This window comes from Podarcis erhardii, assembly GCF_964252035.2.
Source record: "Podarcis erhardii genome assembly, chromosome: 10".
In the NCBI taxonomy this organism is placed as follows: Eukaryota; Metazoa; Chordata; class Lepidosauria; order Squamata; family Lacertidae; genus Podarcis; species Podarcis erhardii.
The window spans coordinates 61,251,251-61,264,473 of NC_138500.1; the positions used below are offsets into that span (position 1 = coordinate 61,251,251).

Below are 13,223 nucleotides of genomic sequence, written 5' to 3' on the forward strand. Positions count from 1 at the left end.
CTGTATACTAAAACCAGGAAAACAGTACAAAATTGCACATAGCCAGTATCCGTTTCACATTTCTCTGAGTGTATCTGGTGTGTTGCATGATATAGTAGGCAAATACCACTTCCTCTTTGTGTCACATCAGATAAAGAAGCAGTTGTGAAAGGGATAATTAATGTTAAAAGAAATAGTAATACCAGCTTTTAACCCTTAGGCTCCTTAGAAATAAGCCTTTGCAATTTCTAGGAGAAAAGCCTGAGTTAATGGTCTTATTCTGACCAGAACGTCTGTCTTCAAAACTGTTTTTTTAGATGAGTTTGCATTCCTTATTTGCTGAGTTCCACTTTCCTCTCTGAGTAGAAAGAGAAGATTTTCCTGCAGTGGATCACTGTGGACTGAAACATCTGCAAATATTACAAGTCTGAGACTCTTCACAAACAATTGGCTTTGTTACTAGGACTGCCAAACCATTAAGGATGTTTTAAATCTGATTATCTGACTTTTAGGGACGTGGGTGGCGCTGTGGTCTAAACCACAGAGCCTAGGGCTTGCCGATCAGAAGGTTGGTGGTTCGAATCCCCGCAACAGGGTGAGCTCCCATCGTTCGGTCCCAGCTCCTGCCCACCTAGCAGTTCAAAAGCACATCAAAATGCAAGTAGATAAATAGGAATGCTCCGGCGGGAAGGTAAACAGTGTTAACCGTGAGCTGCTCTGGTTTGCCAGAAGTGGCTAAGTCATGCTGGCCACATGATCCGGAAACTGTCTGCAGACAAATGCCGGCTCCCTCGGCCTATAGAGTGAGATGAGCGTGCAACCCCAGAGTCGTCCACAAAACGGTCAGGGGTACGTTTACCTTTACCATTTTTAATTGACTTTTAACTGACGAACCAGTCAATTAATAGTCACATTCTACATACTCCAGGGACAAATCAGTGTTTTAGGCCTGCTATTCAGTGTTGCTCATCATTCTTCTTGGAACTTAAATGAGATGTTTAAATTTGATTTTCTTCCTTCTTTATTTTATGGACCTTCCTTCAACTGTACATTGCTGTGGCTACTTATTTAGACAGCAAGGCATCAGAAACAGCTACAATCACAGCCATAGTAAGGAGTGGAATATTTAAAGCTGCAATCTCATGCACATTAAAACTACTTTAATTGGAGTAACCCCTATTACACTCAGTAGGATTCGTCTACATGTAAATATGCATATGATCAGGCTTCGTGTGAAAGCTTTCATTTGCTTCTCATTAAGAGTGTGCTGATCTTTGTGAAATTCATTGCAAAAAAAATGAAAAGGTTCTTGTATTTGTGCGGGTTGCTGTTGCTAGGAGCTACCATACAAGTATCAACAATGACATTGCAAGATGGCATGAGCAGGTAAAACACTCAACCCTTTTCTCTGTTTCCAGCTCTTAAAAAACCCAGGATGTACTGCTTAGTGCTCCACCTGCAGTCCAGTGCAGATTTACTTGCAAGCAGAGTGGCTATGTGTCCTACTTAACAGAGGGCAGCCTTCTACTAGAATAGCTGTCAAAGGACAGTCCTCTCTTTGAAGGCAACCTCAGTTTGGAAACTGCCCAGTCAAATCGTTAGAAGGGAGATTAGGAAGTTGTCCAACATTTAGTATCAGGACAGGCACGCAGGACAATACACATTAGTCTTCCCATTCTACAGTGGTACCTCGGGTTACAGACGCTTCGGGTTACAAACGCTTCAGGTTACAGACTCCGCTAAGTCAGAAATAGTACCTTGGGTTAAGAACTTTGCTTCAGGATGAGAACAGAAATCGCGGTACGGCAGCAGCGGGAGGCCCCATTAGCTAAAGTGGTACCTCAGGTTAAGAACAGTTTCAGGTCCAGAACGAATTAAGTTCTTAACTGTATTTCTGAATTTTCCTCTGTACATATCAATTAGCATACACAAACCTATGCAACTCTGCATGTTTTGCCTTCAATTCTTCTTCTTCTTCTTCGGGTAATGGATGGTGAGGTACCGGTATTTCTTCACTTTTAGTGATGTATAAGTGGGCACCCTACCTGAGATTAATTCCTATTTTAAAAAAGGTAAAGGACCCCTGACAGTTAAGTCCAGTCGTAGACGACTCTGGGGTTGCGGCGCTCATCTCGCTTTACAGGCCGAGGGAGCCAGCGTTTGTCCACAGACAGTTTTTCCGAGTCATGTGGCCAGCATGACTAAGCCGCTTCTGGCGAAACCAGATCACGCACGGAAACGCCATTTACCTTCCCACCAGAGTGGTACCTACTTATCTACTTGCACTTTTTGGCATGCTTTCGAACTGCTAGGTTGGCAGGAGCTGGGACCGAACAATAGGAGCTCACCCCGTTGTGGGAATTCAAACTGCCGACCTTCCAATCGGCAGGCCCAAGAGTCTCAGTGGTTTAGACCACAGCGCCACCCACGTCCCATTACTTCCAAGTAAATATGACTAAGGATAATGTTGTTTGACCCAACTATGAGGGAGAGGAAGCGGAACGGGACAAAACAATTATTTCACAACTCCAGGTTACCTGTGTGGCAGTGGGATGGGTGCAGAAGGATTCCCCCTCCCACTGGGCTAGAGGGGGGAAATGAGTGGGATTCCTTCCAGACAGTAGTGGTTGGTAGGGCAGCAGTGCTTGCCTGACTTCCCATCACCAAAGCATGTTCTTCTTCATAGAGAGCACTTGTTGCGGTGGGGGCGGACAAGACACTCCAAAGTTGTGGGGCGGGCTGATTGATCATTGGCCACTGTTGTGATTGGGCTTCCCTTGTTGTTGGGATGAAGTTAATGTTGCCATTCTGTGATTGACAGCCAGAAATTTTAAAACTCCCTGCACGAAGCCTAGAGCTTCCTCTTTTCGCTCCATGCATCGGATTGCCCATCCCCCCCCCTATATTTAGGGTTGTTTGCATTGACCTTTCTATGCCTGTCATGGGGTCGCCTGCTCTTGGGGCAGGGGCCCGGTAGGAATTTTGTCCATCTGGCTGATTGGCTGGTGCCATTTGGTTTTTGCCTACTGCGTAGCAAATCGTCACAACTTGTAAGATTGCGGTTAGGCATTGGTTTAGGGTTTGGTTGGTTGAAGGGCATGGATTGGCTGTGCCTGCCCCTCTAATGCTGCTGCTGCAAGGAATACAGGGGCTAACCATTGCTTTTGTCCAAACCCTGTCAAGGGGCTAGGGCCACGCAAGAGCCCCTGGTTGCATTTGGGGAGGGCTGAGGGCAGGTTCCCTGCTCCGTCGCTACCCCCAAATGTATTCCCCCTTTCTGACTTTCACAGACTTGCGAAATGTCAGTCTGTACCCCACTGGGGGGCAGATAGTCGCAACCAATGCCTAAGCAACCACTCACATTTTTGTATTTTAATAAAGTTGTGCCCAAAAATTATGCCAAAAACCTTAAACAAAATTTCTGTGTGATGTGTGAGTTATTTGGGGTGGCTTGGGGACCTCGACACACAATGGACCATGGATGAAATACTCTTGTTTTCATAATAATTTATTATTATTATTATTATTATTATTATTGTTTCTGGTTACCCTGTTGTGGTCTGTTTGGTGAGAGAGGAACCACAACGACAGGCTGGAGATGTCATGCCAACGCCATCCGCTCTGTGGCTCATTTCCTTGCTCAACTAATAAAGGAGCAGAGTAGGAGCGCTCTGCCCTTGTGCGCACCAGCATGCAGCTGATGTGCATATTTGCTTAACTATGATTTATGGCTTAGCATGCATTCAGGTGCCACCATTACGTGGTCAAAATTAACATGGTTAAGGCAAGCCAAGGGGGAAATTTGCAGCACAGATAGATTGGCAGAGTTTAAGCCCCATGCTAGGCCTTTGTTCTCTTTTGTGCTTTCTAGCCAGAAAAGCCATTTATGCGTTCACATTTCATTTAAGATTATGAAAGATCATCTTACCCCTTATATGCCCAGTCAATCACTCCTCTCTGCAGGTGAGGGCCTCCCACAGATAACCCACTTTATCAGGAGTTCTGTTCTGCACAGAACCTTTTCATGTTCTGGCACCTACACTTTGGAATTCCCTCTCCTTCAGTATTAGGCAGACTTTGTCTATCCAGTGTGTATCTGCATTGGAACTGTGTTCAGATGTTTTATCGCTTATGCGGATGCCACCCTGGCCTCCTTTGGAAGGAAGCAGTGCCAGATTTACGTATAAGCTAAACAAGCTATAGCTTAGGGCCCCACTCTCTTGGGGGCCCCAAAAAACTAAAAGGGAAAATAAAACACCTGGATATACATTTCCAAAATATAAGATAAAAAACAAATAAAATAAAACCTACATACAGCAATGGTGTTTTGTGTTGTTTAGGCTCCTATGATGTAAGTAATGGGCCCCGCCTGTTAGCCTGCTCCCTAAAATATCACTGGTTTACTCATTTCTATATATAGGGTGCCTACATTCTGCATGTGCAGATGGCTTTAGATACCTATTAGGTTAAGGTTACCAGATTTTTTTCCAATGAATCCGGGGTCCTTTTTAACTTCCTACTAAATAGATGGATTTTGTCAGAGGACTGATTTGTAAATCTGGGGACTGTCCCCGGGAAACGGGGACATCTGGTAACCTTAATTTGAAGGCATTCTGTGCACACAATAGGCCAGCTAGAGTCAGCTAGATACATAGTGTTGTGGGCGAAAAATGGCTTATCTTCTGAGTTTACGCCAATAAAACTCAGAGACAAGAGGAGTTAGGAGTCCATTGTTGTTTATTGCTAGGCAATAGGTTACAGTCAAATTGTTTCGCAAAACTGCAACCCCACTCAAGGGTCGGAGTAGTGGTATTTATAACATTTCCAAAAAAGGATTTCAATTTTTACTAATCATGTACATCATGACCTCATTTCATGTTTAATACACATGCGCAATAAGCATTAGCAATTTCTGTTGATTCAGCTTTGATTCCCAGCACTCTCTGTTACAATACTAACTTCTGTTACATTGTGTTAGTATGCATGTTGGGAACCTGTGTTATGTGTATCCATTTGCACCATGTATCAACTTATGTTCTAGCTTATGCACAGTATCTTTGTGATTCACATATTAGCTGTACTTCTTCCCCAATGGGGGGCGGCAACTTGCGAAAACCATCAGTTTCATAAAGCAACGGGTTACCATAACTTCTCTATTAGAAGCACACTCAAGGATTTATAGGGGTTCACATTATCCTATTTATTGTGGCTCTTTGAGCTGCCACCACCACAATAGGACAAAAACCTTTGGTATTTAGGCTGTGGGATGTTAGGCTGCTGAACGGAAAATAATACAGTGGATGCTTGGGTCGCAAACATGATCCATGTGGGATGCACATTTGCAACCCGCAGCTGCGCTTCTGCGCACGCGCGGGTTGTGATTTGGTGCTTCTGCACATGCGCAAAGCGCGATTTAGTGCTTTTGCGCACGCGCGACCCCCCCCCCCAACCCAGAAGTAACCCGTTCCGGTACTTCCAGGTTTCGGCAGGTCCGTAACCCAGAAAAACGGAACCTGAAGTGTCTGTAACCTGAGGTATGACTGTAAAGTGCAACTGACTTTCAGGGTTGGTGTGTTCTGCGACAAGCACACAGAGTGCAGTGAGACTGAGTGTTTGTGGGGGGCGAGGGACGCTCGGTTAATTTCATTGTACACAGGTTGTACATTGACAATAAAGGTATTATTATTATTATTTGTCTTTCACGTAGGTAAGGCTGTGGTTGTGGCAATCATTACAGCAAACGCAACATCTGCATCATAAGGAAGTTGTTCAGCTACCTGCTGACAGGAGAAGGGGTTGACAAGAAAATGTTAAGGTTTTGAATCATCAAGGCCTACATTATCAAAGCCTCAAGCATTTATACTGAAGGTTTGTTTATTGTCAGTGGCGCCTAAGGCAACCTTTTATAGCCTTGTAAGCTGGTTGGCTTTAATTAACGATGCACATGAGAAGGCTGCATGCAGCATGCCAATGTTTGGCAGGCATAATTAACACTCGATACACCTAGACAGGGTGGCAGACTCTGTAATTAATAGAGGCTCCTGTCTGTTCACCAGGGGCCCAGAATCCAGATCTAAGTGCTCCCTATGGAGTCTTGATTTTCGGACCTGGGAGATAGGAAGCCAGATTAATGATGCTAATTCTCTGGGTCTTTGTCATGGCAGATGGGAGCAACAGATATCACCTAGGGAGAATGCTTGTGGTAGGTCATCACAAGAAATACTTATCTGAGGAGAGGAGAGTTTTCTGTAAAAGATCGCTATGTTAAGATAATGAAAGAAAGAAAAAGTAAGTAAGAACCTCCCCCCCCCCCCACAAATGACATTTGCTTATTTTGGAAATATATAGCCATCAAACAAGATATTCAGGTCCAGCCAATGAAAGAGAAACTGTAAGCTGCTCAGCAGACCTTAGTAGAATTGCTAGCTATCTCTTTATCTGTTTTGTTTCTCCAAGGTTGATCCTGTCAGCATCTGCAAAGGCCTGCTATTGACAATAGCAGCTGCTTGTTTCCGGGTTTTTATCCGCTGGTGTGGTGAGGTTATTGATGTTGAAGTCTGTTACTCAGTTTGGTTAAGTTTATTATTGCCGTTTTCTGTTTTAGAAGTACAGAAGTGTCCTTGTCCTGTTGATGCCGGTAGGGTTATATTTAGCAATGTCGTTCCCTGTTTCTGTCCCAGCATTCTCGTCTCAGTTTTTACTTGACCCGATGCAAGACTTGGGTGCAGATGTGCAGGTCTGGGTCAATTCGCCAGGCCATCGTTTTGTTGTGATGCCATAACAAACACTGAACTGGAGCAACGACCCAGTTCACTTGCTTTATTTACCTTAACAGCAGCCGATTAAAAGGAGTTCAAAATAGTTAGTTGTTTGAATGTTTGTTTTTACTTCAGCAGCATGTTTGTTAATGGATCTTTAATGATAAATGTGTGTACAATATGGGGAACCCTGAATAATATTTGAGATTTGTTTTTTTCCCATATGAGAGGAATGAAGGATTATAATAACAGTTAAGTTCAAAAAGAAATAAATAAAATTGGCTTGGATGTAGACTAAAGCAGTGCATTTTTTCTGGGGAGACGCAGGGGTACGCATACCCCTAAACATTTTGTGAATCTTTGTACAGTGGTGCCCCACAAGACGAATGCCTCGCAAGACGGAAAACTCGCTAGACGAAAGAGTTTTCCGTTTTGGAGGTGCTTCGCAAAACGAATTTCCTATGGGCTTGCTTCGCAAGACGAAAATGTCTTGCGAGTTCCTGCGGGGGTTTTTTCCTCCCCCCCCCTTTTTCTAAGCCGCTAAGCCGCTTATCCGATAAGCCGCTAAAAGCAGCTAAAAGCCGCTAATAGCACTAATCCGCTAAGCCGTCAATGGGCTTGCTTCACAAGACGAAAAAACCGCTAGACGAAGAGACTCGCAGAACGGATTCTTTTCATCTTGCAAGGCACCACTGTTCTTTTGTCCATTTACTGTATTTATTTCCCCCATTTTGAACTATAAAATGGTGATTTTCTTGAGTCAAAATGAGAGTACCTTTAAACATTTTTTAAGGAAAAAAAGAACTGGACTAAAGTATGGACAACTTGCTGATTTGCTACCAAGCCATGTTCAAGGTGTTACTATTAGTCTATAAAGTCTTTAACAACTTGGGGCCAGTTTAATTACCTGCAGTTTAAAAAAAAGGGAAAGGATCCCTGGACGGTTAAGTCCAGTCAAAGGTGACTATGGGGTGTAGCGCTCATCTTGCTTTCAGGCTGAGGGAGCCAGCGTTTGTCCACAGACAGCTTTCTGGGTCATGTGGCCAGCAGGACTAAACCACTTCTAGCATAATGGAACACCGTGACAGAGCACATAGAAATGCCGTTTACCTTCCCGCCGCAGCAGTACCTATTTATCTACTCACACTGGTGTGCTTTCAAACTGCTAGGTTGGCAGGAGCTGGCACAGAGCAATGGGAGCTCACCCCGTAGTGGGGATTTGAACTGCCGGCCTTCCAATTGGCAAGCCCAAAAGGCTCAGTGGTTTGGACCACAGCTCCACCGATGTCACTTTACTCTACATATGCCCACTCAATCACTTTGATTGGTGGAATCGGCATTACCTCAGGTACCACATCATACCTATTTGGCATTTGTAGGAACGTGATTGTTTAGTGTGGCAGCACCTGCACTTTGGAACTCCTTGCCTATTGAGCTCAAGCAGATGCCTTAACTCTACTCTTTTTGGCACCCGCTAAAAACATTCCTGTTTAGAGCCAGTGTGGTACAGTGGTTAAGAGTGGTAGACTCATAATCTGGTGAACCGGGTTCGATTCCCCGCTCCTCCACATGCAGCTGCTGGGTGACCTTGGGCCAGTCACACTTCTCTGAAGTCTCTCAGCCCCACTCACTTCACAGAGTGTTTGTTGTGGGGGAGGAAGGGAAAGGAGAATGTTAGCCGCTTTGAGACTCCTTAGGGTAGTGATAAGGCAGGATATCAAATCCAAACTCTTCTTCTTCTTCTTGCCTATTGAGCTCAAGCAGGTGCCTTAACTCTACTCTTTTGGGCACCCGCTAAAAACATTCCTGTCTAGACAAGCCAGTGCTTAGAAAATTGAGGTAACTTTAATCTTTTGAATGTTTTAAAGTAGAGTTGTTATTTTATTTTATTTTACTATCTTTTGCAAGCTGCTTTGAGGGTTTGTTTGTTTGTTTGTTTGTTTGTTTGTTTGTTTACAATCAAGCGGTGTATAAATTTTATGAAATAAAATATGGTAAAATTCCATTTCTTTTGCATTTGGATTTGTTTCAGTTCAGCATATGATACCAAAACAAGGCAGAAGGTGGCAGTCAAGAAGCTTTCGAGACCTTTCCAGTCCCTTATTCACGCCAGAAGAACCTACCGGGAGCTTAGATTACTGAAGCACATGAAACATGAAAACGTGAGTGGAACAGGCTGTGCGAATTGCGAATATTGAGCTTGTAATTCATCTAATCATTTAGTTTTATTAAAATGTTCATCGGTTAGATACAACTAACTTCATTAGGTTTTGGCATACCTTATCCCATGCTGGGCTGCCATAATCCTTCATTTTAGATTTGAAACTGCTAAGTAGAGATAACTGTGCATCATGCATTTCTCCAGATAAAATGAAAACCCCTCTTCTTCTGTTTCAGGTTATAGGATTACTAGATGTTTTCACACCTGCAGCATCAATAGAAAATTTTAATGAAGTGTAAGTAACATTTGACCTAAACTTGTTGGTGAGCTGCTAAGATAAACGGCCAGCCCGAGTTATGCACGCCTAAGTCTTGTTTTTTCCTATAGAAAGCATGTGCTCACCTGTCTTCTGCTGGTGTCTATAGGCCCTGAAAGCAGTAGCAGGCAGTGTTGGCATTGTGGGGCTGCGTTGCTCGCCCAACCTTCCCGCAGCCGGATGGTTTCAGTACAGTGGTACCTCCAATTGTGAACAGGATCTGTTCCGGAGGTCCGGCCGCATGCTGAGGAATTTGCAACCGGAAGAGCGCTTCTGTGGCGCGGTTTAGCGCTTCTGCGCATGTGCGCATGGCGATACCCGGGGAAATACTTCCGGATTTGCTGCATTCATATCCCGAAGTTTACGTATCCAGAGGTATATGTAAGCGGAGGTACGACTGTCTACGGGATGGTAAGGTGAAGGGCGAGGTGGCAGCAAGGTCAGCACAGTGTAGTTGGGATGCTAAGGCATTTGTACAGCACCAACCTTGCCGTCACCTCACCTCTCCACATCCCATAATGCTTCAGGAACCTGGCCTGTGGGAGGTCAGGTGAACAACACAACCGCCCAGATGCCGCTGTTGTTCACTTCATCTGAACCAGGGCTGGAGAAGGTGCTGTTTAAAATGTACAGCAAGTACCTGCAGTGTGTGGTGTGTGTGTGTGTGTGTGTGTGTGTGTGCTTTGTATGGGACAAGAATGGTGAACCTTTGGATCTTGGGACCTCAAGTCCCACCCATCCATTCAGCGTGGCCAGTTGCCAGGGATGATGGCAGTTGTTTTTCAACACCATCTTCAGGGCAACAAGCTTCCCATATTCCGTAGAGACAGAACTACAGTGGTGCCTCGCAAGATGAAATTAATCCGTTCTGCGAGTCTCTTCGTCTTGCGAAGCACGGCTCTTAGCGGCTTAGCGGCTATTAACAGCTTAGCGGCTTTTAAAAAAAGGAAACAAACTCTCAAGAACTCGCAAGACGTTTCATCTTGCGAAGCAAGCCCATAGGGAAATTCGTCTTGCGGAACGACTCAAAAAACAGAAAACTCTTTCGTCTAGCGAGTTTTTCATCTTGCGAGGCATTCGTCTTGCGGGGCACCACTGTATTTACTGTGTCATAATAATGGTGACTAAGAACTGGCACCTGAGTTCCCTCTCAGCCTTTTTCTTTTTGTGTTGTGTCTTTTAGATTGTAAGCCTGAGGGCAGGGGGCAGGGACTATTGATCTTTGTAAGATGCTCTAGGAGCCTCCTTCTCTAAAGCATGGAGCGTAACTGTTTTAAATGAATAAACATAGGATATTGATATCTTGCCTGTACGTTATCTAGTGCTTGTTCATTTATTTGTTTTTGGGGGGGAAGTATGTTCCCCCATGCTACTGTACTCACAGTATCTGTAACCTCCTTGGCCTTCGTTTCTCAACTTTCGTACACTTGGCTTAATCCTGCACTGAACTCTGTTGGTAGGAGCCAAAGTTTTGCTTCCTCCCGTGGGAAGAGTCAGAGGAAGGAAGTGCTGGGTGCATTCCTGCAATTCCAGAAACCCTACGCTGAGTTCAGTTTCCCTTAGCCATGGTTTGTGACAACCGAGTCTTCATATTTTTCCCATTCCTCAATCTTGTGACCATATAAAATGCATGGAAGACCCATTCTTACTAGTGTCTGGAAGCACTGCTTTCAGCGCCTCACCACGATACCGGGGGGAAAAAAAGACTTGGATGTCATCTGAATGCTTTGTATTTACAGGTATCTTGTCACAAATTTAATGGGTGCTGACCTGAATAACATTGTGAAGTGCCAGAAACTGACAGACGACCATATACAGTTTCTTATATATCAGTTACTTCGAGGGCTTAAGGTAAAACCTATGGAGGGAGGGTAAAAAAACATACTTGAGCTGTACCACAGGATGAAACATCTCTTAAGATAATGCCTGCTGCTCATGTTACTTGTATGTTCTTATTATGTATTCTACAAAAGCCTTGCCCAACAGAAATTCTTCTTGGGTAAGCACTCATAGGTTTTCCCATAACTGCTTGTGTTTAAAACAACATTTTAACCCCTAGTTAATTGATTTGATCAACCTGTTCAGTTAATCAAAATATTGGTTAAACACTGCAGCTCAATGTGCCACACAGATGTCAGCAGTGCTGAAATCATAATTCGTGGATTAATGGGATATGTAAGTTCCTCTATAATTGGCACATATGTTTAAGTTTTGCTGCTTTAGCGACAGGAGAAATGATATAGAGGAGCCCTGGTGTCAGAGGCAAACTATGTTACAAACAGTGTGGCTGGAAGGGCCTTTAAACTCGCAAAAATTACAGATTGAATTGCAAAACACCAGCAGCTTTTCTTATTGGTGCATTTGCTCCTTACGTACATCACTGAAGATTTGCCACATAGGTGGGAATACAGGCTAACCTTTATCTCTTTGTACTGTAGAACAAAAACACCTGTCTGAGTGGATGACAGCTAATAGCTATCATTAATCATTTGCATTTGACTTTGTTGTCTGACCTCACCTATTTTCTTTTTATTTAACAGTATATTCATTCGGCTGGAATCATTCACCGGGTACGTTGCACTGGGGATATAATACACTGTGAGCACGTCATTGGTTTGGCTTGCTGCTCTGATATAGTTGCAAGACTGTTTTTACCTCATTTGTTTTAGCCCTGTTTTAATGCTCTTAACTTTTTTGTTCTGATGCAGGACCTGAAGCCTAGTAACCTAGCTGTCAATGAAGACTGTGAATTAAGGGTAGGATTCATGCTATTTTGATTATTTCGGTACGTTTTGAACCAAGACTAACACAAGAGTGGTGCCTGTTGTCATGCCAGCATCTGTTATTAATGGTTGTTCTGGTAAAAAACTAAATTGTAAACCTGACCAATTTAAAACTGATCAGGAAGCTCTCTGAATAAATGAGCTACTATAGAAGTTTTGGTCCTTTCTTTAGGGCAGTATTTCTACAGTAACTGCTCACAAGAAGTGTTGCATCCATTTCAGGCCCTGGATAACTAGGTGAAATAGTAGGTGCTGCAGATATCAAGCAACTACTTGCAGTTTGGAACTATGATTTTAAAAAGGAAGATGTGTATTAACTAACAGTGCAGTCCTTATTCGGCTTCGAAATAAGTCCTGTTCAATGGGGTTTACTCCCAGATAATTTGAATTTAGGATTACAGGCTAAACTGTTACATAGTAACGAACACACCAACAGAGTGGGACCATCTCTGAGTCTAACTTGACAGTTTATAAGACCTTATTGTTTGTACTGGTTTTGCCCTATTAGGGCTGCAGGTGGCGCTGTGGTCTAAACCACTGAGCCTCTAGGGCTTGCCGATCAGAAGGTTGGCGGTTCGAATCTGCACAACGGGGTGAGCTCCCGTTGCTCTATCCCAGCTCCTGATAGCCTAGCAGTTCAAAAGCATACCAGTGCAAGTAGATAAATAGGTACCGCTGTGGCGGGAAGGTAAAGAGCGTTCCCGTGCACTCTAGTTTCTGTCGCAGTGTTCCGTTGTGCTGGCCACATGGCCCGGAAAGCTGTCTGTGAACAAACGCCGGCTCTCTTGGCCTGAAAGCGAGATGAGCACTGCATCCCCATAGTTGCCTTTGAGTGGACTGAACCGTCCAAGGCTCCTTTACCTTTTACCTTTTTAGATGCTCCTATTTCTGATTTTTTTCAAGTTAACATATCATCCTACATTGAGAAATCCTGGTTAATTATATTTATATCCTACTTTTCGTTCTGTAAAGCGAGAGAAGACATCTTCTATTTATTTATACATTGTAGATTTTTTAATTTGCTCTATCCTAATCAGTTATAAGAAGAAATGCAAACATAAAATTGTTCATGTAGTCTTCAAAGCAGCAGCTGACAATGCCCATTGAGTAGTTATTACTCCACCTACTGTTGCAACGCAGCATGAGAAATGGTCTCACAGCCACCAGAATTGTGTGCAGAGCATGTGGAGAGGGATGCTATCCTTGCAATACCCTCCTGCTATGGG

At 43.8% G+C, this 13,223-nt stretch overlaps 1 protein-coding gene across 1 annotated transcript in view; it reads left to right on the top strand.

Annotated features, from left to right (window-relative positions):
- Window positions 1-13,223, top strand: part of MAPK11 (mitogen-activated protein kinase 11) — a 48,148-nt gene that overhangs the window by 16,377 nt on the left and 18,548 nt on the right. Inside the window, exons 2-6 of the mRNA XM_081878090.1 lie at window positions 8,770-8,899; window positions 9,135-9,193; window positions 10,954-11,065; window positions 11,755-11,784; window positions 11,923-11,970. Coding sequence (XP_081734216.1) covers window positions 8,770-8,899; window positions 9,135-9,193; window positions 10,954-11,065; window positions 11,755-11,784; window positions 11,923-11,970 — 379 coding nt within the window. The remainder of the gene's footprint in view (window positions 1-8,769; window positions 8,900-9,134; window positions 9,194-10,953; window positions 11,066-11,754; window positions 11,785-11,922; window positions 11,971-13,223) is intronic.